Source organism: Danio rerio, chromosome 10, assembly GCF_052040795.2.
Source record: "Danio rerio strain M-AB ecotype USA chromosome 10, GRCz13ab, whole genome shotgun sequence".
Classification (NCBI taxonomy): domain Eukaryota; kingdom Metazoa; phylum Chordata; class Actinopteri; order Cypriniformes; family Danionidae; genus Danio; species Danio rerio.
This window is the reverse complement of record NC_141030.1, coordinates 3,173,345-3,196,240: the sequence shown is the minus strand read 5'-3', so window position 1 is coordinate 3,196,240 and position 22,896 is coordinate 3,173,345. Positions and strand designations below refer to the sequence as shown.

The window sequence follows — 22,896 nt, the reverse complement described above, 5'->3', positions numbered from 1 at the left end:
CTGGGAAAAACAGCGACATCTGTCGCTGCGGGTCAAAAAACATTTATTACAAAATAGATACGTTTCAAAATCGATTATTTACATTTTATTGGACGTCTTAGTAACAAAACGAAACGTGATTTTTATTGTGGTTTTAAAATTAGACAAAATCAAAAGAAATGAAAGGTACTACATGGGGTTTTCCTCCAACTTACTTTAGTTCAGATCCTGGAAGACAAATAAACATGCTTTTGTTCAGACTATTAGAAAGTATAAATGGTCCCTGAGAAAAAGACAAAATAGTTTTGCTAATTGTATCTAATACAATTATATTCACTGATTGTAAACCTTAATTTCTTAAACACTTTATTTTAAATAATAATTCATTGTCAAAATAGTCTGAAGTGTTTGGGTGGACTCATAATTATTTAATTGCAAGGGAAAATTCTGGCAGTATTTCCAATAAGTGACCTTTCACTAGATCTTAACCATCAGAAATCTAGTTATGTATGTGAATGCTTTATAACAGTAATGCTTCAATGCTCAGTAACAAAAAAAAAAAAAGATAAATACAAATCAATAAAATCCAATTCATCAAAATGATTTTAAAAGAGATCTGACATTAGCCCACCATTGTAAACTCACATGTAAAAAGAAAAGAAAACAATAAAACCAATTTTAAAAAATACAATAAATACAAGAACATACAATAAAACCATTGTACAGCACTACAAACAGTCATATCCGTTTATGAGTTGACAGTTTCATACAAGGATTACACTTTCATAGCTGCCAGAAATCATAACAAAATAAAATTGAATAAAGGTTTTACATTCTAAAGTGAGTCAACGTTCATTTTAATGGATAAAAACCTTTACAAAGGCCCACCGACACAATTCTTCCCATTATCTATGTGCTTAAAAGCACGTACTGTTTTACACCCCAAAATTATAACAATAATAATAAATTACCTGTTTATTTTAATAGACAAAGCTAAAGAATCTTTTATTTTGCAGGTTTCTTTCTACTCTGCTCAGTCCAGCACCGTCCAATCAGCTTCCAGGACATCACAGCTTCTCTTCCTTTCCTGCATTAGCATTTGTGATGGTCGTTGTCTAAACAGCAAAAACACAGTACATCAACACAAACCTCTCAAAAAAGAGATCTAAAAGTGCATACAGTCATGTCATGTGAAGAAGTTAGGACATATAACATCTTTTTTGTCTTGTTTTTGGCATGAAGAAATCCTAAACTATTTTTTAAATAGGCTAAATCTACAACTCTCAAGAGTTAAATAGTTACGTTTTAGCATTTTTCAATGCATTCAGCCAATCTCCAGGCCTGACTAGAGCACTTTTAGCTTAGCTTAGCATAGATCATTGAATCGGATTAGACCATTAGCATTTCTCAGAAATAAAGATGTTCATCCAAGATTATATTTTCCCATTTTTCTTACTTTGTTTGAAAATAGAGTCATTGTACAACTCCTAAAGTATTAAATGGTTGAGTTTTACCTTTTTTTAATATATTCGCCTGATCTCCAGGTCTGGTGGGAGCCCTTTTAGCTTAGCTTAGCATAGATCATTGAGTCAGATTAGACTATTAGCATCCCGCTCACCTGTTCGACCATCCTCTGCATTTTCTCGATGACAGCGGTCATCTGTCCGGCGTTTTCTTTCAAACTCTTCTCGTATGTTTTATTGATCATCTCGGCTTTCTCCAGTTTCCTCTTCAGCTCTTTCTGCTGGGCCAGCTCCTGTTCACTGGAGGCCTGTAGTGCTTCTGCTGCATCTGAATCACAGTAACACACACCCATTCAAATGCATGCAGATAATGATGAATGATGAAATAAGCCATGTTTCCAACCAAAGATGCGAATTGGATTCATGCACAAAACTGGAATATCTCATTAAAGATTTGCGAATGAGTCGAAGAGAACAAAATCGTCACTTCCTGATAAACTGGTGCCAAATACCAACAAGAGAAATGGAGTTTGCCATGGTAGAAGCCACTGTGGGCCTTTTTTCTTGTTTAATAAATTACTTGCACCTCAGAAGATGAAACGCAATGAGCGTTCGGTGGCTTTTGAATATTGAAGAATGAATATTGTGTCTGACTCCATCACGAGCTTTGGACTCATCTTCAATGCCTCCTCCTCCATCTTCCCCCAGACATGCTCAATAATGTTTATGTCTGGTGACTGGGCTGGCCAATCCTGGAGCACCTTGGCCTTCTTTGCTTTCAGGAACTTGATGTGGAGGCTGAAGTATGAGAAGGAGCGCTATCCTTCTGGAGAATTTTTAAATATAAAAAGTTGACTCAAAACTGTAGTGTACAAATTTTGAAGTTAACTCGAATTTTAACCCAAGTACTGTAAATGACTCTATTTAAGTGGAGTCGACTCAAAAAAAGCTGTGCAGCAAGTTGCCTTACAATTTTAAGTCGATTCAATGTTTTTTTTTTACAGTTCAGTACTATAAACTGCCTGTATGCACAACAGAGTAGGCTAACCTTTTATTTGATATGAAAAGATGTGCATGAACTACAAACACATTTACCTGTGCCTTACACAAGTGAGTAGGCTTGAAAAACCGCTTGTAGAAAACTTCCTCATCTTTCACTCATTTTATCTCTCTGTCACACTCCAGGGACAGATGAGTCTTCGCTGAGGCCACCGCTGAGACTGCAGCTCTGCCAAGACTTTTGGCCAGCGGAGAAACTAAATGAAGTTTCACAAACTAATTTCGAGAGGAGCACGTGATATGATTGACTGCAGCTGGCCACTCATCTACACTCATTGGCTAGCCAATCGGATTGATCCAAACTCACGATAAGTAACCTAGCTAAAGGCTGATTTATACTTCTGCGTCAAACACCGGCGTATGCTACGGCGCTGACGCATAGCCCTTCGCCGTGGCCATCGCCGTCACTGACGTGCACCTCACAAAAAATGTAACTACTAGTCGCAACGACGCGTAGCGTAAGCTCTGTGATTGGTCGGCTTGGTAGCGCTGACGAGTCTGGGCGGTACTGAGAGCCGCGCGAATGGTGCGACGCTGCGCGAGCGATTGTTTACAAGTGTGGAGTCCCGTGAAGGAGCTCCTGATGGAAAGTTTTGTTTTGTGTTTACCTCATAGTTAAAGTTGTTGCACGTCCGCCGGTTCCTGCCTCAAAATGAGCGAGTTTGAGCCACTTGTACATCCCGGAAGTGTTCAGGAAAAGCAAAAAAATAGCGAAGAAACTCGACACAGAGGAACATTAACACCTCACTGCCAACTAGCGTTTCGGAAGTGTTAATGCAGACCCACAGAGACAGCGCGCAGAAGTATAAATGCACAGCCACGTGCGTTGCCTGCGCCGTGGGTTACGCCGGTCACCTGACGCAGAAGTATAAATCAGGCTTAAGAACTACTCCCTTATCTTCGTTTTTCCGAAGAAACCTCCCATCCACCCCTTCTCCTCCTTTCCTCTTTTGCCGAGGGGAGCTCTCGAGAGCACCTGACCTCGTACTCCCCTCACATGGTCTATGGACCTGGTGGGAGCCCTGGGCTCAACTATCTCCGAGCTTAGGGTTCTCTTCCGGGACAGCATGTCAAACTTGCTAACTTGCTAACAAGTTGTCAAACAGTATCTAAGTGTGAACTCTTGAAACTGGTCGTGCCGAACTGAGTCTGGTTCTCTCAAGGTTTTTTTTCTTCACTTGCCTATCGGTGAAGTTTTTTTTCCCAATCCGCTGTCGCCACTGGCTCGCATGGTTCAGGATTGGTAGAGCTACGCATCGATGAATTTGCTCTTCAGTGTTTGGACTCTCAGTAATGATTTAAACCACACTGAACTGAGCTAAACTGAACTGAACTTAAACACTAAAAACTGAACTACCCTGATCCAGTTACTATGACTATGTATGTGAAGCTGCTTTGACACAATCGACATTGTAAAAGCGCTATACAAATAAAGCTGAATTGAACTGAATTGAATTTTAACTGACATTTGCACCAGTTTTGCACATCTGCACCAGACACTTTCTTACAATCATTCCATATCTCAATAAAAAAAACCAAAACATTGTTCATTTATGTAGTGTGCTTTACACAGGTGAGTGGGATTGACAAACCACCTGTAGAAACACTCTTCTCTCTCTCTCAACGCAAGTGTGTTTTGAGCAAGTAGTTATTTTTGGCCTGTAATGTACTGTAGTCTCACCCAGTCTGGACTGCAGTGCGGCCACACTCTTCTCCAGGTCCCGCTGCGCCACTTTGCTGCTTTCCAGACACTGCAGCAGGTTTGGCAGGTTGACGACTTTCCCTTTGTAATTCACCACATCGGTGTTACTGGTGCGACGGACCGACCCTCTGTCTTTACACGGCTGAGTGGGCAACATCGCTTTATTTCCTGTGAGGAAGACTCAAGTGTGTTTACATGAGGGCTGTCAGTGTTAACGCTTTAACGCATGCAAATAATCTGACAATTTTAACACGTTAAGTTCCACGTGTATATTTTGTGTCTCACCCTATTACTTCACCCTTAAGTTGTGATTGCTATGATTTTTAATCGATGGTTCATCTGCATTATGAGACTGCATTCATTAGCACTGACCTTCAGCTATGGCGCTGGCGTCTGAAGGAGCGCTGTCTGACCAACGGCTGCACAGATTTCTGTAGAGGCACAGCCCACCGACTGCAGCCCTTTTGACCAAATCCTGCGCCTGAGGAGAGATGGGAAATTCAGCATGTTTGTCATGTTTTCTAGCTTTCATTTCTAAGCATGAATTAAAATAAAGATGTGTCTATTTGAGATCCACAAAGCCTTAATATATTAATGATGTTCCTCTAAAAAAATGTAGATTTTTACTTAAACTTGACATGAAATGTGACATCCAATTGAAACAGTCCTGAAATTAGAAAAGAGTGGCGGTGTGTGATTTTTATCATTTTGGAGCTGATCAGTGGAAGATGGGTGCTGCTAACAAAAGGAAGTAAGATTTATGAATGGCCGAAAGCAGGGCAGAAACGCGACACACCTTGATAGCCCCGCCCTATCGGACTGATAGTCCTACCCTTAAGGGATACCATGTGATCAGAAGTGAAGAAAAGTGATTTTGAGAGGGAGATCAAGTTAAGGCAGGGCTCGAAATTAACCTTTTTGCTTGGTAGCACCGGTGCTCCTAACTTTAAAAATTTAGGCGCATCAGCCAAAATTTAGTCGCACCCACCAATTAAGAGCACCGTTACTACAAGTTTTATACAAACATATTTATTGTATTTGAAATCAACACTAAACAATCTAACAAGCAAAAAAAATTATATATATATATAAATGCAAGCGTGAGGAAAATATGTCTCGACGAAATCCCGTTATCACAAGAAAATAGATTTTTATCCAATCATTCGCGTTCAGTGCTAGAGCAGTGGGCCAATAAGAAGAGCGTGAAGGCGGGGCAAGCATTACGGACTTGGATTTGTTCACTGCAGCAAGTTGACATGACAACAGTTTTAAACCATTCCGTTGCAAGTGCAGAGATGCATTCTGCGTGAATGTCTCCCGAATCCGCGCATGTGGTGAACATTTTGCAGTAAAAACTGGTCGCACATCACAATTTTAAGCACTCGCAGAAATGCTCCCAAATATATTTTAAGGTCGCATAGATAAAATTTCGGGCGCATATGCGACCAACATGGTCGCAATTTCGAGCCCTGTAAGGTATTTGATAAAAGATTATGAGGGCAAATTATTCATTCATTCATTTTCTTGTTGGCTTAGTCCCTTTATTAATCCGTGGTCGCCACAGTGGAATGAACCGCCAACTTATCCGGCACATTTTTATGCTGCGGTTGCCCTTGTCGGCTTAGTCCCTTTATTAATCCGTGGTCGCCACAGTGGAATGAACCGCCAACTTATCCAGCACATTTTTACTCAGCGGATGCCCTTCCAGCCGCAACCCATCTCTGGGAAACATCCACACGCACTCATTCACACACACTCATACACTACGGACAATTTAGCCTACTCAATTCACCCGTACCGCATGTCTTTGGACTGTGGGGGAAACCGGAGCACCCGGAGGAAACCGACGCGAAGGCAGGGAGAACATGCAAACTCCACACAGAAACGCCAACTGAGCCGAGGTTCGAACTAGCGACCTTCTTGCTGTGAGGCGACAGCACTACCTACTGCGCCACTATGTTGCCATGAAATCATATACTTTTTCATAGATTTTTAATATTTTACTGTTAAATGTAAATGTATTTTTGATGTGATCTACTGTTTTAACTAAAATCATATACCCATAAAAGTTTTTCCACGTTAAATTGAATCCAAATAAAACGTCAGAGAGGATATTGAAACCTGAGCAGGACTGAGAAACAGGCCGAGCGACAGCAGGATGTTGACCAGATCTGCTTCCCGAAGACTTCCTGTCAGCTGCCGGTCGAAGAACACGCAGGACAGAAGCACTTTACGGGGCAGTTCGTCCGTCCAGCCCGGAGGACGCTCCTTTAACACAGACAAAGAGGGTTAGAGGAGAAAGGCCCTGCTCACATTGATACTAAGATGCATTTTCCTTAATCTGAAAATTGACTACCCTTTCGGTATGTTGGGGGCTGTTTTTGCCCTATTAACTTCCACTATAATCACATTTTTTGATTGCATAGGCATGACCGCAATCATGTATCCATATAATCATGCATTCTTGACTGTTGGTGATATTTAATGTGAACAGGGCCTGAGATGCAGACAGAAGTATGATTTCTTACACAGTGTTTGGAGGTCTGATTGTCGGCTGCGTTGCTGCTCTGCTCTTCCACTCCTGCGCTCACAGTTTTACCGTCTCTCGATGGCTGCTTTCCCACTGCTTCAGTCTCGTCTGTCAGCATGGCGTCCTCTGCGTCTTTCTCTTCTTTGACTGTTTTCCTTGCATCACTCGAATCTTTCTTCTTTGTGGTCTTTTTGTCGGACTTTTTAATCTCCTCCTCCTCCTCCTTCAGAGTGAAACAGATGTTAACACAACTCAATAAGCACTGGGTTTTAATGCTCTTTTGAATGATGTTTTGTAGATGTTTGCTCGTTATTGAATGACTGACCACGTTTACATTAGGGATGCACCGAAATTAAAATTCTTGGACGAAACCGAAAAAGAGAAAAGCAAGAGAAAGGGTTTTTAGAGATCTAGCCATGTGAATAAAGGCTTTTTAATTTTTTCACTTTACTTGAGTGCCTTGGACTGATTCTTGTTGCAGATTTGATGAATCCCTTACCCAAAGAGCACCGACCATACATTTGAACTTACCCCAGAGCGCTTTTTGTTTTGTTTTTTCTCAAGAGAAAATTATTCGCACCATTCAATTTATGGCTAACTTTGCACTAACATTGCACTAACCTTAATATAATCAAGACATTGCAACTGCATAAATTAAAATTAAAAGCTGTAATTAGGCTTAGTTAGGCAAGTAATTGTATGACGATGGTTTGTTCTGTAGCCAAATCGAAAAAAAAAAAATAATTGGTTAAGAAGGCTAATAATGTTGACCTTAAAGGGTCACGAAACACCAAAACACATTATTTGAGCTGTTTACAGTCATAAACGTGTCCCATGCTGCTAAAAAAACACTATTAGGACACATATATTTCATAAAAAAGTGAAAATTGGTTGTTTTTGCGTTATTTCGAGCTAATTTGCTCTTCCAGTTTGAAACAAATTTTTGAAGCTGCGTCACGGAGATTAGATCCTTGTGTGTATTCCAGTGTGTAGACCAAGCGGCAACCTCCCGCTCTCCCTCAGGAAGCCAATACGGAAGTAACTAAAACTGCAATTCATCCGAAATTCCGCTAGTCCTGGCCGCTCCTGGCTCCAAAACAGAGCAAATTTCAATTGAGCGCACTGTTAGAATGGCCAACTTTACAGCAGAAAAAAAGGTGTTTACAGCCTGGTACAAAAAATGATTTTGGTTAATACAGCTAATATTACCCTTCATGACAACTGTGAGGGGGGTGAATTTTTTTATAACTCATCCGTTTCCTTTATATTAAGCTATATAAGTTTGCATAATTAAGGGCGTCGTCACTTGATTGACAGTTAGGTCTCGCTGGTCGCCGTCACATCACCTCTGCAGATTAGCCACTGAACTCGACATATTTATCGTATTTCTGTGTTGTTTTATGTGGCTTTGCACAGTCAACTGCCTTTTGGACTTGTTTCCCACAATTATTAGATGGCATGGCATGCTGAGGGCACTTAATTGTGCTCACAAACCATTCACGTGGCCTCCGTTTCCCAAAGTTATATACTTATATACCATCTCTATACATGTATTTGTTTTATTTAAGATCATTTATCGTTTATATTTATATTTAGAGCTGTAATGCACTGCAGAATCTGTCAGATTGATTAGCTGTAGGCTCTAGAACAGTCATCTGAAGCGTTGTCATACAGTGTTATGCTGGATTTTATCAATAGTCTTACAGTAACTAACACAGACTATATCTGAAGTGTTTGTAAGTAATTCATGTTTTCCTCCTGTTGAAAAACGTCAATGTTTAGTGGCTCAATGTATTACAGCAGTGTTTTTAAAAGTCTAAACATTTTATTGATATAGTATACAACCAAGCACAAGTGGTCAGAACACAAACGAGTCGCAGGTGATAAAGTATTAAGCATTTCTCCCAAAGTAAAGTGTGTCTGAGGCAGGTCCAAGCTAAATGCCAGCAGGTGTCTGTAGCTCCGCTCACTCTCCGCCTCTTTGCCCTTGTTTGGTATCCCGCCGTGGGTGTGATGACGCGTGACCAAAATGGCGACGGTTGGCCGTGCCTACTTGTGGCTTCTTTTGCGCTCTTCAGAAACCTATGGGTGACGTCACGGATACTACGTCCATTATTTTACAGTCTATGGTGTAGACTGGCTGTCTGTACCGGTGAGTACAATGTGCCGCGTTTGAGCATTAATTCATGAGAAAGACTTGCTTCAAACCAATCAGCATGCTCTATTGTGTATGCGGTGCAGCTTTATTAATATGCATGATAGTTTCAAACGGCGGCGGAGAGATGCCACGTTGTGTTGCCAAAACAAGCGAAAGAACAAGAATTGTTTGGAGACACGGGTCGTCAGTGTTTTGTTTATAAATGTTCTGCAACAAAGGTTTTGTTTCATTAAGGGTGCTTTCACACCTACACTTTTGTTTCGGAACGTGTCTCGTTTTCCCAGTTAGCGCGGTTCGATTGGCATATGTGAACAGGGCAATCGCGCTCTGTTCCGCGCCAAAGTAATCGCTCCGAGATCGCTTGAATGAGGTGGTCTCGGCTCGATTGAAACGAACCCTGGAGCGGTTCGATTGGAGTGAGAAAGCGATCCGATCCGAGCGCGGTTATGTCACAGTGTTTTATGGATATGTAATAGGCTTACGGCTATATGAAGAGAGAATTATGAGTAGGGCGGGAAGTTTCGCGAGTCTCCGGATGCCCGCAAACGAGTGATGATCTCCCGGTAATCTCGCGTCTCTCTCCCAGTCCTCAAATAGGCATCGTCGCGCACCCTTCTCACCCCTCCCCACCGCATCTCTCCTCAGACACGTCGCGCACACCCTGTCAATCACCAAACCACCACCTCCCCTGACAGCTGAGCGGGACGCTGCAAAATAAACCCTGACACTCTGACCAATGTGAGGAGAGTTTACTCGCACGTGACTTGTTTTAGCTCTTTTGGTCCGATTAAAAACTTTGCAGTGTGAAAGCGAACCGCTCCAGAGCAAAGAGCAACAATGTAACAATTGTAATCTCTGTTTCAGAACAACTGAATCGATTCACAGGTGTGAAAGCACCCTAAGAGCGCAGCTGGACTCACATGTGGATTACAGTGCACACGACAGAAATATGTTTGTAAGGAACATTTTTTACCCGAGAGCTTTTCACATCTGGAAATGGTGTAATACGGATTTGCTGCTCGTCCTATTTAAAAAAAAAAAAAAGACGTGGTTCCTAGAATTTTTGGCGCATTTTGTGACAGGATAGTCTATACACACTTGACTTTCTGACACTACCTATAAATTGCATCTAAGTTCTCGAGAAATGCTGAGTTTTTGTCTCTCAAACATTCCATTAAAACTACACTCTCCAGCAGTTCCTCGCATGCAATATCTCGTTTGTCACGGGGGGCATGCAGGAAATATTTCTGAATGAAAGGGAAAGAGCCAAACTGCAGTTAAAGTCCACAAATTTATAATTTGGCAAATAATTGGATGACTGATGTCCATGTAAACACCGTCACTGTCTATCTCCCCTGTCTCTGTGTTTGTTTTGTCTGTGAAAATCAGTGTGTGCCCGAACGGAAACTCTCATTTTTATGCAAAACCTTCCCTCTTTCCCTCCCCCGACACTCCCACCTAAACAGAACTGGACTCACCCACTTTCCTGACTTAGAAGCCTAATAATGTTGACCTTAAAATAGTTTTAAAAAATAAAAAACTGCTTTTATTCCAGCCGAAATAAAACAAATAAGAATATAAAATATTATAGGAAATACTGTGAAAAATCCCTTGCTCTGTTAAACATCATTTGTGAAATATTTGAAAAAAAAAAAAGAAAACGGATTTAAAGGAGGTTGAATAATTCTGGCTTGAACTATACATGTAATAAAAACATACTGAACTAGTGTACCTTGGCGGTGTTGTTGTCCTGTTTGGCTTCAGTCTGTGGGTCGCTGATGTTTTGAGGCAGACTGCAGAGACACCGATACAGCTGAAGCCCAAAATCCCTCTGGAGCATCTCGCTGAACATCTCCGCAATCAAGCTCACCTGACGGCAGCACATGACAGAGGTCAGAAGATGATCCTAAAATACAGAGCTCAGCATAAATGAGTACACCCACAATTTTCCGGAAACCTCTGTATGTGTGAAAGGGGCTGTTTTTAGTCATTTATCAGACGCTTTCGCCCAAAACGACTTACAATTGAGGAGGCATTCAGCGATTCAACAAGAAGAGGCAACACACACAAGAAGTGTGAATTATACAAAGGAACTGTTAGTGCTCAAAGAGTTGATAGAGTAATGATATTTACTTGAATTGATAAAGTAATGCTAAAGTAATGATATTTTTTAGATATATAGAATGAAGAGCGTTTCTACAGGTGGTTTGTCAAGCCCACTCACTTCTGTGAAGCTCACTTCATAAATGCACATTTTTTTTTTTTTTTGGAGATATGGAGTGATTGTAAGATTGTGGCTGCGTCCGAAACCGCATACTTCCATACTATATAGTACGCTAAAATCAGTATGCGAACCGAGTAGTATGTCCGAATTCATAGAATTCGAAAATTAGTATGCGAGAAGTACCCGGATGACTTACTACTTCCGGTGAGATTCTGGAGTGTGCATCCCATACACGCTGCGCTATCCCATGATGCCCTGCCACGAGAGAATTCATGAATGGGAGTGAAGCGTCGCAATTGACGCAGGTAGGTCACTTCACCATGACAAAATCGCAGATTTTCACATTTATACTATAGACCTTTTTCATGGCTGCTGCATGGAGGGCGCCATAGCGACCAGCGTCTTCCGGTAGAATGCTAAAAACTTCCGTTTACAGCGTGTACAACTGGTCATTTGCGCTCCGAAAATGGGTTTCAATAACGTTTTTAATGGATAACAGAGTGTTTTTGTGACACACAACTTAGAAATGTGTCTGTTAAAGCCGTTATAATCTGTCACGTGTGGTTCAAGAGTGTCAGAAATACGAGAAAAATGTTCTGCTAGTTCACGTGTCTGCCGTCAGAAATACAGTGTGTGTGTGCGATCCCGGCCTGTCAGCTGTTAGCTCGGCGGCTCTTTAACACACACACACACACACACACACACACACACACACACACACACACAGACACAGACACACACACACACACACACACACACACACACACACACACACACACACAGAGAGAGAGAGAGAGAGAGAGAGAGAGAGAAAGAGAGAGAGAGAGAGAGAGAGAGAGAGAGAGAGAGAGAGAGAGCAAACCAGAGTACTGGCATGAAACTTAACAGGCAATTTACAAAAATGAGCAATAAAAGTCTGTTATTGATCCTCTGCTGGCTGATTTGCTGTTCATTCTAATCGCGAGCCGTTTGTGTTTTATTTCGTGTGTTGTTTTTTACCACGGTTTGTGTTTTTCTGTCATTTGGAAATGACACTAGCCTATATTTTCACTTTGTCACAGTTATTAAATCAGTGTGTCAGTGGCACAGTACAGGCTACGTGTGTGTGTCAAACATTTTGGTGAATTACATTTGTTTGGGCTGGTTATATATTTGAAATAAAGAGAAACTGTGGACTTTAGCGATGACGAGGCTTCATTTAAACTGCAGAAGATGCCGTCTGACAGCGAGAGGAAAACGCCTCACAGCAGCTGTTTTCCCTCCTATTAGAGCGCATTGCTTTAAATGATCAGTCCAGGAGATGGCGCTGATGAACAACAGTATTAGTTCAAAGCGGATAAAAGCAGGTAAAATAGATTAAAACTATCGTTTCAAAGCTGTCCAAATGTGACTGTTTACACGCATCAGCTGCCGACCGGAAGTTCTTCGCATTCTCCTTGCGCATACACGCAAAGCATAATGGGTAATTTTGCGTTCTAAGAAAAAGGTCTATATAGAACGTACTTTTCTAACGGCCGAGTAGTACGTTTAAATTTAAATGCAGTACCTACTGAGTAGGTTTCGGACGTAGCCTGTGTCTGGTGCAAATGTGCAAAACTAGTGCAAGTGTGGGTTAAAGTATCAGGGAGATGAAAGAGTATGTTTTCTACAGGTGGTTTGTGAAGCCCACTCAGCTGTCTGAGGCACAGAATTGAGGATGCTTTGAGGTTGTCATGTGGTGTGATGTGGATCAATGAGGGGTGTAATCATTTATGCTATAATTTTAGCTTATTTATACACACCTCACAGCTGTCTCTGGTCTGAAGGGTCTGCGGCTCCAGCAGCGACGACAGAGAAACCGCAGACAGATTTAGTCCGGCTGATGGGTGAAAAACCACAGACGGAGATTCTGGGAGTGACAGGTCATCTTCCTGGAGGACAAGAAGGAAGACAGATTAGCTAGTGATCGGGTTGTGCATAATAACACTATGCAGTTGAGGTCAAAATGATTAGCTCTGCCTGTGAAGATAGTATTCTTTTTCAAATATTTCCCAACAGGAAATTTTCATGGCATTTCCTATAATTTATATAGTCTTTAGAGAACCTAAATAAACCTAATGAAACACAAACAGTCATGAAATGGCCTGCACAGGGTCCAGACATGATTATTACAGAGGTTGTATGAGATCACCTGGGTATAAGAAGACAGATATGACACTCTAAACCTAAAGAAGAACTCTGGAAAGTGTTAAAAGAAGCCTGATATCATTACGCAGCACATTATTTCAGATAATGTCCGGACAATTACATGTCAATCTGTGTTTGGTGCAAGGTGAAGCCACATTAAACATAGCCTTTTGCTAAAAGAGGAAATATTGTGCCGTTGTTGTTGTTTTGTACATATTTCCCGTATTTTCTGTTTGCTTTTAATAAAGAGACTGATTGATTATATATTGTGCAAAAGTCTTACGCCAACTAAGCTGGTATAGTGCTTGGGAATATTGCTTATTCATTGTTGTATATTGTATGGATGAAATAAAAAGACTATCTAAAATAATATAATATATTATTAATTATTAATATAATATAATATAATATAATATAATATAATAATATAATATAATAATATAATATAATATAATATAATATAATATAATATAATATAATATAATATAATATAATAATATAATATAATATAATATAGTATAATATAATATAATTAATATAATATAATATAATATAATATAGTATAATATAATATAATATAATATAATATAATATAATTAATATAATATAATATAATAAATATAATAAATATAATATAATATAATATAATATAATATAATATAATATAATATAATATAATATAAGTCTAATATAAAATCATATTCATCTTTCCTACAAATTATTAGACTCTTTTCTAGCCATAAAATGCTATTTCTTCCGGGTTTTCTGCAACCATGATGCCTGCGCATCCCGAATGTTTACAAACTGGTAATTATCCTTTATCATGACATTAGCCCTACTAGAAGCCCTCTCTGATGCGAATCGAAGCATATTCTGCAATATTTATAAGGCCATATTATTTATAAGAGGTCTACACGGTGGCAGAGTAGGTAGCACGATTCGCCTTGCAGCAAGAAGGTCGCTGGTTTGAGCCTCGGCTGGGTCAGTTGGCGTTTCTGTGTGGAGTTTGCATGTTCTCCCCGTGTTGGCGTGGGTTTCCTCCAGGTGCTCCGGTTTCCCCCACAGTCCAAAGACATGCGGTACAGGTGAATTGGGTAGGCTAAATTGTCCGTAGTGTATGTGTGTGAATGGGTGTGTATGGATGTTTCCCAGTGATGGGTTGCAGCTGGATAAGTTGGTGGTTCATTCCGCTGTGGCGACCCCAGATTAATAAAGGGACTAAGCCGATAAGTAAATGACTGAATGAATAATTATTTATAATAATATTACAGTACCAGCTGTAAGCTCGCCCACTCTTCTTCTGATGGCACTAGATTCCACACATCTGGCATTAAGACCACGACGGTCTCCACTTTATCTCCTGAAAGATATCTCAGCTCCGCCATCTTATACCTGCAGAGGGTGAGAAAGACTTTTAGAGACATTTAAAGGGATAGTTCATCCACAAATTGAAAATAACTTCATCACTGAATTCTCCCTCATGTGGCTTTTAATCTTTATGAGCTTGTTTCTTCTATTGAACACAAAGAAGATAGTTTGAAGAATGCTGGTTCCTGGCAAAAATTGACTTTCTGCTTAAAGTGACATTTAAAGGCTTAACTAGGTTATTAAGCAAGTTAGGGTAATTAGACAAGTCATTGTATAGCAGTGGTTCGTTCTATAGGCAATTGAAAACAAATATAGCTTAAAGGGGTAATAATATTGACCTTAACATGGCTTTAAAAAAATTCAAAACTGCTTTTATTCTAGCCGAAATAAAACAAATAAGACTTTCTCCACAAGAAAAAATATTATAGGAAATACTGTGAAAAATTCCTGAATCTGTTTAACATCATTTGGGAAATATTTGAAAAATAAATAAATAAATAAAATAAATAAATAAATAAAATAAAATCACAGGAGGGTGAATAAAGGTTTTGATCAAATTTGGAAAATTATAATAAATAAAAAGCAGGAACATTATTTTATTTACTCAAGAAATAAACTAAAAATAAAACTGTAACTGAGCACAGACAGTACTGTATGAAAATGGCTACAAGGGCTGCTTACACCTGGTCACATCATGTGTTTTTTTCTGACTGGATAGCTGTGTGATGAGTGTAAATGTGCTCGAAATGCATTCAAGACAGACATAAAACCGACTGCTCAGACCAGGTGTTTTGGGACACATTCCAGATGAAACTGGACTGATCTAAATGCTTGAATGGTTGCTGAAATCAAATATGAAAATTTGACGCCTCCCAAAATGCAAGAGCGCACATGTGGTGGCCTATATGGCTGTCAGATATACAAGCGCAAAACCATAAGCAACAGAAGGCCACAGGTGACAATTTGAGATGTTTGTTTTGTTATCTTTGATTTTCTCCAGAAGACAACATATTATAGGAAATACTGTGAAAAATGTCATTTTCATTTGGGAAATATTTGGAAATTGACTTTAACTATAAATGGAAGCATTTTCACAAGCCAGATAGTAATGCAATCAGAAATAAAACGCATAAAGTGATCAGGTGTAAACAGTTCCAGAGTAGTAGACAATAGTTAAACAACATAACTTGACTATTAAATTAAAATGATAAATGAAATATACGGACCACTGTGTGCAGGCTGAGAGGTCCAGTCCAGCTTGCTCCTTCAAGCATCGGACCGCCGTGTTGACCAGCGTCAAACTGTCCTTCGCTGGATTGGCTCCGTCTGCTTCCGGGGACCAGTGGCCTCCTGGAAGACGCTGTTCACCTCCACTGTCCACTATCAGAAACTATTAGGGAAGAAGAGCACACAATCACACATTAAACTCATCATGCTTCATCATAAAACATCTTTTACATTTATAAAAATCGATAACAATGAAGCCAACCGATAATAAAGCCAACTAAAAACAAACTGAAATTTACTGGTCTCAATATAAAATCTAATTTAAAAATGCAAAACTGTAAAAACATTGATGCTGTTTAGCATAGAAAACAAAAGCAAAACAGTCAGGTCTGTTCATAAATTGCATGGCTTAAGTAGATGTTTTTACTTTGAGAAGTGTGGAGGGATGAACGGCCTCCTTCTGCGTCTGACCGTCATTCGAGAGGTTACAACACTGTGAATACACGTCCTCAAGACACGGCATAGAAAACAACAGGACCTGCGTGGAGAACAAGAGCTATTCGTGAACCAATGCAGGAGAACGTGAGCCTGACGCGACCACATGATCTGTACTCGTACCCTAACAGCAAAAGCATCATCGGTGGACTCGCAAACGTCCGCTTCAGTCTCCGGCTGGTTTGGTCCTATGTGGAAGAGACAGGGTCCTCTTAGAGGTAGTGGCTGGTCCAGAGGGAAACTTTCCGTCCAGGACAGCTGGAGGTGGAAGAGGCTGGATGGGATGTGCAGGTGTGGATACCGGCGCTGAAGCTCCAGGTAATCACAGGCCTGGCTGGAAAAACCAAGAGCAAATGTTAGCAAACATTTTTTTTCCATCTAAAAATTGCTGACAAGCTAAGACATATGCTATCAATGTCCTATACGGAAAGACTTCATGATTTTATGACCTCTAGGTTAGATTACTGTAATGCATTACTAGATGGTTGCCCTGTAGGCCTAATTAGCAAACCAAGCTGGTTCAAAATGCAGCTGCTAGAGTGCTTTCTACAACTAAGAACTATGATTATAGTACTCCGGTACTTATAGTGGCTCTCTAATAAGGCTGATTTATACTTTTCTTGAACCTCTGCTGAAGTTGTGAAGGCTTTTATACTTGACACACTCGCTGTTGTACTGTTATTTGCAACAACAGTGAGCGACTCGGAGCAGAGCAAATGTTAATGAACATTTTGTTGGCAAACTACAACATATGCTATGAATGTCCAATGCGTAAGACTAATGCATGCTTGTATGACCTCTCAGTTAGATTACTGTAATGCATTACTACAGGGGTGGCCAATCCTGTTCCTGGAGACCTACCTTCCTGCAGATTTCTGGTGCAACCCTTATCAAACACACCGGTCTGTAATTATCAAGTGGATTTCAGGTCCTAATTAATTGGTTCAGGTGGGTTTGATCAGGGTAGGAGCTAAACTGTACAGAAAGGTAGATCTCCAAGAACAGGATTGAGCACCCCTGCATTACTAGATAGTTGCTCTGTAGGCCTAATTAACAAACTTAGCTGGTTTAAAATGCAGCTGATGATTTTAATCTACATATTTATTCTAAAGTGTTTTCTAGAACTAAGAAATATGATCACATTACTCTGGTTCTGGCAGCATCAATAGTTGCTCCCTATTAAGGCTTATTAATAGGGAGAATAGACCTGAATGAACTCAAACATGACTGTCTAAGCAGGACAGTATCAAGGTTAGTACAGTTTTGCATTTTCAAATTTGATTTTATATCGAGACTTGTAAATTTTAGTGTATTTTTAGTTGGTTGCATTAATGGTTTTGTTAATTTTATGTTGGTTTCTATTTTGTGAACACATTTCTATGTAGTTTTGATACATTTAGTAATTAATGAGGTTAACAGAACAGGTCCAGTACTTTTGACAAACTACAACATATGAAATCAATGTCTAATGTGGAAAAACACACTCATGCTTTTATGACCTCTAGGTTAGATTACTGTAATGCGTTACTAGATGGTTGCCATGTACATGGCTGTCTGATTAACAAACTTAGGTGATTAAAATGCAGCTTTAAGAGTGCCTTGATCATATCACTCCCTATTATGATCATATCACTCCCTATTAAGGCTGATTTACACTTTCGTTATCCTCTGTGCACACAGACCGTATAAACCCTGCTCGTGCTTTATCCTGTTCTTTTTTCACACTATTCCAAAGTGTTGTGTCTTGCAATTCAGAAGCAAAGATGTGTTGTGTGTGAACGAGCCCTTACGTGTCCCTGGAGAAGCAGGAGAACAGAGGCACGCTGTGTGTGGCTGCAGAGCTGGTCTTTTTGGGCGCTTCCTCTTCTGATGTGGCCCTCCATCTCTTTCGTTTCTGGTGCATGAGGTCTCCTCCCCACAGCCCTCCACCACCGTCCTCCCTAAAACACAGTTCACACACGTTATTCACGAAATAAACTGAATTAATCAGACTGTTTAAAGAAAATATATTAAATATTCTAAAAGAAACCGATATTTTATTAGGCTATATACACTCTGACGTTTAATTTACAGACAGCCTGATCAATTTTCATCCACTTACCAGCGTCCAGCTCTGCGCCCTCCCATCCCCTCCGAGTGCCTCTTCCGTCCTCCACCCCATCCATCAAATGGCCCATTCCAGCCCATCTGCTGGTGATGGGACAGCTGGATCATCCCACCTGGGAAGTATCAGACAGATTTAGATGACTACCACAGGATTATGCAGCACCCCTAATGGAGCCTATTCACATTTCCAGGTTTCTCAGTAGTGAAAGTCGTCATAGTTGGTAAACTTAGGGTTCTATTTAAACAATCCATGCGCAAAGTGTAAAGTGCAAGGCGCAAAAGCATTAAGGACGTGTCCGAATCCACTATTGCTATTTTAAGGACGGAAAAATCCGCTTTGCGCCGTGGCGCATGGTCTAACAGGGTTGAGCTTGTTCTTTTAACGAGTTATAGGTGTGTTTTGAGAATAAACCAATCAGAGTCTCATCTCCCATTCCCTTTAAGTTGCGCCATAGTGCATTTGCTATTTACATGATGGACTTTGTAAGTGTAAAAACTGAACGTTTCACTAGAGAAAACAGTTAAACAGAGCAGCTACAGCACAAGAATGAGAGATTAGCCTCCTCATTCTTTACTTTCACTTTCACTCTCGTGGATAGGGAAACCTTGTACGCACAGACATCCATTAGTCTATAAATGATTCATTTTGTTTGTTAAGCGCAAGGATTTTTTAAAAACAATTTCTAAATTCAGTTCTAATTTTAGCAAACAAATAAATGAACAATAATAACGAAGTGTGCTCAAAAACCTGAGTTATATCTAAATACACATCCTGTGCCCCATATGGTCTAAAACCTGACAGGTGGACAAACCTAAGCTTGTTTTTAATAAAACAAATATAAATATGGATATAATAAATAATACTGCTAATAATAATAACATTATACCGAAGCAAATTGTCATGAATAAACTGAAAAAGCCTGCCGAGATGAAGAAGGCATGGAGGTGACGGTTTTTGTATTTATGTAGGCTAGAAAATAAACATTTTTGTAATATTTTAATCCTTTAATTCTTTTTCATTTGTAAAGATATTTGCGCATTGCTGTACATCCTGTGTGTAATAAGCCATGTGTAAGTGCGGTGCTCAACTAACGCGCTCTGCGCTGGACTTTAGACCGGCTTTGATCTGGTCTATTGAACAGTCTATTCTAGTTCCTCAAAATAGCAACGCACCAGCAATGCGTCTCAACACGCCTCCTTTTTTAGACCAGAATGATGCGCATAGGAGCGCAAATGCATTTGCTATTTAAACAGCGTGGTGCAAAACGTCAAAACGACTTTTGCGCTGAGCTGAAACTAGCAAACAACTATTGTGTCGCACCTTGGGCCGCATTGCGCCGGGTGTATGATAGGGCCCTTAGAGTGCAGTGAATGTCAGAGTACAAGAAAATAATTGTTTTACAATCCTATTGCTGAAATAATAAAAGAAAAAAAGTCCACGAAGGTGTTATCGAGACTTTCAGAAAAAGAAAAAGCCAGAAGAGAAAACAACTGCAGATTTACTGTCCTGCCTGCATAGACACTACATTAGAAACACATTGCACAAGCAGATTTTGATGCAAAGATGATGAAATACATACAGTTAAAGTCAAAATTATTCGTGCTCCTGTATTTTATTTTATTTCCCGATATTTCCCAAATTATGTTTAACAGAGCAAGGATGTTTTCAGAGTATTTTCCATAATATTTTTCTTCTGGAGAAGGTCTAATTTCTGATAGAATAAAAGCAGGTTTTAATTTTTTAGAAATCATTTTAAGGTCAATATTATTAGCCCGCTTAAGCATTTTTTCTTTCAAAGGTCTACAGAACAAACCACTGTTATACAATGACTTGCCTAATTACCCTAACTTGCTTAATTGACCAAATTATCTCTTTAAATGTCACTTTAAGCTGAATACTACTATCCTGAAAAATATCTAGTCAAATATTATTTACTGTCATCATAGCAAAGACAAAATAAATCAGTTAATAGAGATGAGTTATTAAAACTATCATGTTTAGAAATGTGTTGAAAACATTTTGTCTGTTAAACAAAAATTGGGGAAAAAATAAAGAGGGGGACAAAAAATTCTGACTTCAATTGTAAATGATAATGCTTTATTAATAAAAATCTAAACATAAAAAAAATTCAGTACCAGAATTTGGCTGCATACTGGGAATCAGCGGTGGTATTTTGGGGGATTTCAGCAGAGGTTGTGGTTTGGTCCCTAAAATCCCCGGCTTCAGAGTGGATGACATGGAGGGCAGCAGCGGAGGGGGAGATTTAAAGGGCTGAGAGAAAAAAACAAGACAGTTCAGATGTTCTGGAGATCAGACATAAAAATAACCTGTTAATTAAACACTAGCAATTATAGGGGAATATCACATATTAACTTTTTCAATTTCAAGATTAGGTTATTTTTCATTATTTGAGCATTTTCACAAAACACAATGGTTAAATATAAACAAAAGTTCATATAAATATTTATGTTAAAGAACATGGTAAATGCATTTCATGTGTTCATGTTTTAGTGAACTGTCCCTTTAAGATGTACATCACATGACTGCTGACCTGTCCGTTCAGTGTCTGAACTCTCTGTGCCTTCAAGCTGATGGTACACAATGTAACTACAGAAGAGTCAAGCTTAAATAGGAAATCTTTCTTATTTTTTTGAGCGAGATGCTAATGGTCTAATCCGATTCAATGATCTATGCTAAGCTAAGCTAAAAGTGCTCCCGTTAGAATTGAAAAATCGGCTGAGTGGATTCAAAAATGGTAAAACTCAACTTTAAAAGACAAGTATATGAATACAGAATTAAATTTTAGGTGAACTGTTCCTTTAAGATGTACATCACATTACTGCTCACCTGTCTAGAAGCTAACGGTCTAATCTGATTCAATGACCTATGCTAAGCTAAGCTAAAAGTGTTCCCGATAGACTCTGAGATTGGCTGAATGGATTGAAAAGGGGTAAAACTCAACTTTAAATGACAAATACCTGATTAAAAAATGAAATTTTAGGTGAACTGTCCCTTTAAGATGTACATCACATTACTGCTTACCTGTCCCTTTAGGGTCTGAACTTTCTGTGCCGTCCAGCTGATGGTACACAGTGTATCTATAGAAGCGTCCAGATTAAATTGAAAATGTTTCTTTCTTTCTTTTAAATGAGATGCTAATGGTCTAATCTGATTCAATGATCTATGCTAAGCTATGCTAAAAGTGTTCCCGATAGATCCGGAGATCGGCTGAGTGGATTAAAAAATTATAAAACTCTACTTTAAATGACAAGTATATGTTTACAGAATTGAAATGTTTGAAATTTTTGGTAAACTGTCCCTTTAAGATGTACATCACATTACTGCTCACCTGTCCAGAAGCTAATGGTCTAATCCGATTCAATGATCTATGCTAAGCTAAGCTAAAAGTGTTCCTGACAGACCTGGACATTGGCTGAATGGATTCAAACCTGGTAAAACTTTAAATGACAAGTATATGTTTACAGAATTGAAATGTTTTGGTGAACTGTCCCTTTAAGATTTACATCACACTATTACTCACCTGTCCGTTCAGGGTCTGAACTTTCTGTGCCGTCCAGCTGATGGGCTTTTGAGAGTCCTGGATTGCTTTCACCAACACTTTTTCACCCACAACAGGCATACGACCAACCACAACACTGCAGGACAATGCATAACAACTCCATGACTTCAACTAGATACTCATTCTATGAATAATAACTCATACTCAGTCATGCAAACCTCATTGGAAAATGAACATCCTGATCCACAATCCCATGATGCTCCTGCATCTGAGTGACCACCCCAGTAAACACACGCTGCCTCATCTGAACACATAGTATAATTCAGTGTTTACACAATAATGCATCAAAAATAACAACAATAATAAATAATAATGAACGAATTCCCATTATATATATATATATATATACCTGAGTCTCCATATCAGATTTTCGTTTCTCCTTTGCATGCAAAAGAAAGTATAATGATTGCTTCTGGGAAACATGCATACACAATGGAAAAAATGCATAAATTAAAAAATATTAGAATTAAAGAATTGATGATTTGTTATGCTAGCTGTTTTGGTCAATGTGTGTGTGTGATATTCACTTCCTACAGCATTAGCATTACAGTAACACTCATTTCGCGTATCCACAGACTTTTATTTAAGACGTAACTAATAGGGGGGATATTAATGAACATGAGGCGATAATTAAAAGGTCAAACTTACGTGTATTTTGTGTTCGTGGTTGTTTTTTAATCTACGTTGATGCTTTTGTTTGTTTCGTGTGTCAGTTCATCGAATGGGCGGTTCGGCATTAGCGGCCTCAGAAGGTCAGTCCGTGTAACTGCATGTGAAACGCCTTCAACTGCGATTTATTGTTACTTAAACGCTAGAAAATTACAAAAACGTTTATTAA

The 22,896-nt window shown here is 39.4% G+C and overlaps 1 protein-coding gene across 8 annotated transcripts; it reads right to left on the bottom strand.

Moving 5' to 3' along the window:
* Positions 1 to 72: 72 nt before the first annotated feature.
* Positions 73 to 22,796, bottom strand: ccar2 (cell cycle and apoptosis regulator 2). Of its 8 annotated transcripts, none has more exons than XM_087269979.1 (19): positions 22,707 to 22,796; positions 22,408 to 22,470; positions 22,217 to 22,302; positions 22,020 to 22,134; positions 20,614 to 20,749; positions 18,473 to 18,590; positions 18,162 to 18,311; positions 16,495 to 16,705; positions 16,304 to 16,414; positions 15,876 to 16,039; positions 14,556 to 14,673; positions 12,897 to 13,025; positions 10,624 to 10,797; positions 6,732 to 6,956; positions 6,325 to 6,471; positions 4,576 to 4,684; positions 4,183 to 4,371; positions 1,598 to 1,770; positions 73 to 1,094 (listed from the first exon to the last, which is right to left on the bottom strand). In XM_087269979.1, the coding sequence occupies exons 2-19, from the start codon at positions 22,417 to 22,419 to the stop codon at positions 1,047 to 1,049; spliced, it is 2,415 nt and encodes an 804-aa protein (XP_087126105.1). In that variant the 5' UTR covers positions 22,420 to 22,470; positions 22,707 to 22,796; the 3' UTR covers positions 73 to 1,046. The 8 variants fall into 8 exon arrangements, with proteins under 8 accessions (XP_087126105.1, XP_087126109.1, XP_087126107.1 ...); XM_087269983.1 differs by having other exon boundaries at positions 10,624 to 10,761; XM_087269981.1 differs by having other exon boundaries at positions 22,408 to 22,467.
* Positions 22,797 to 22,896: the final 100 nt, after the last annotated feature.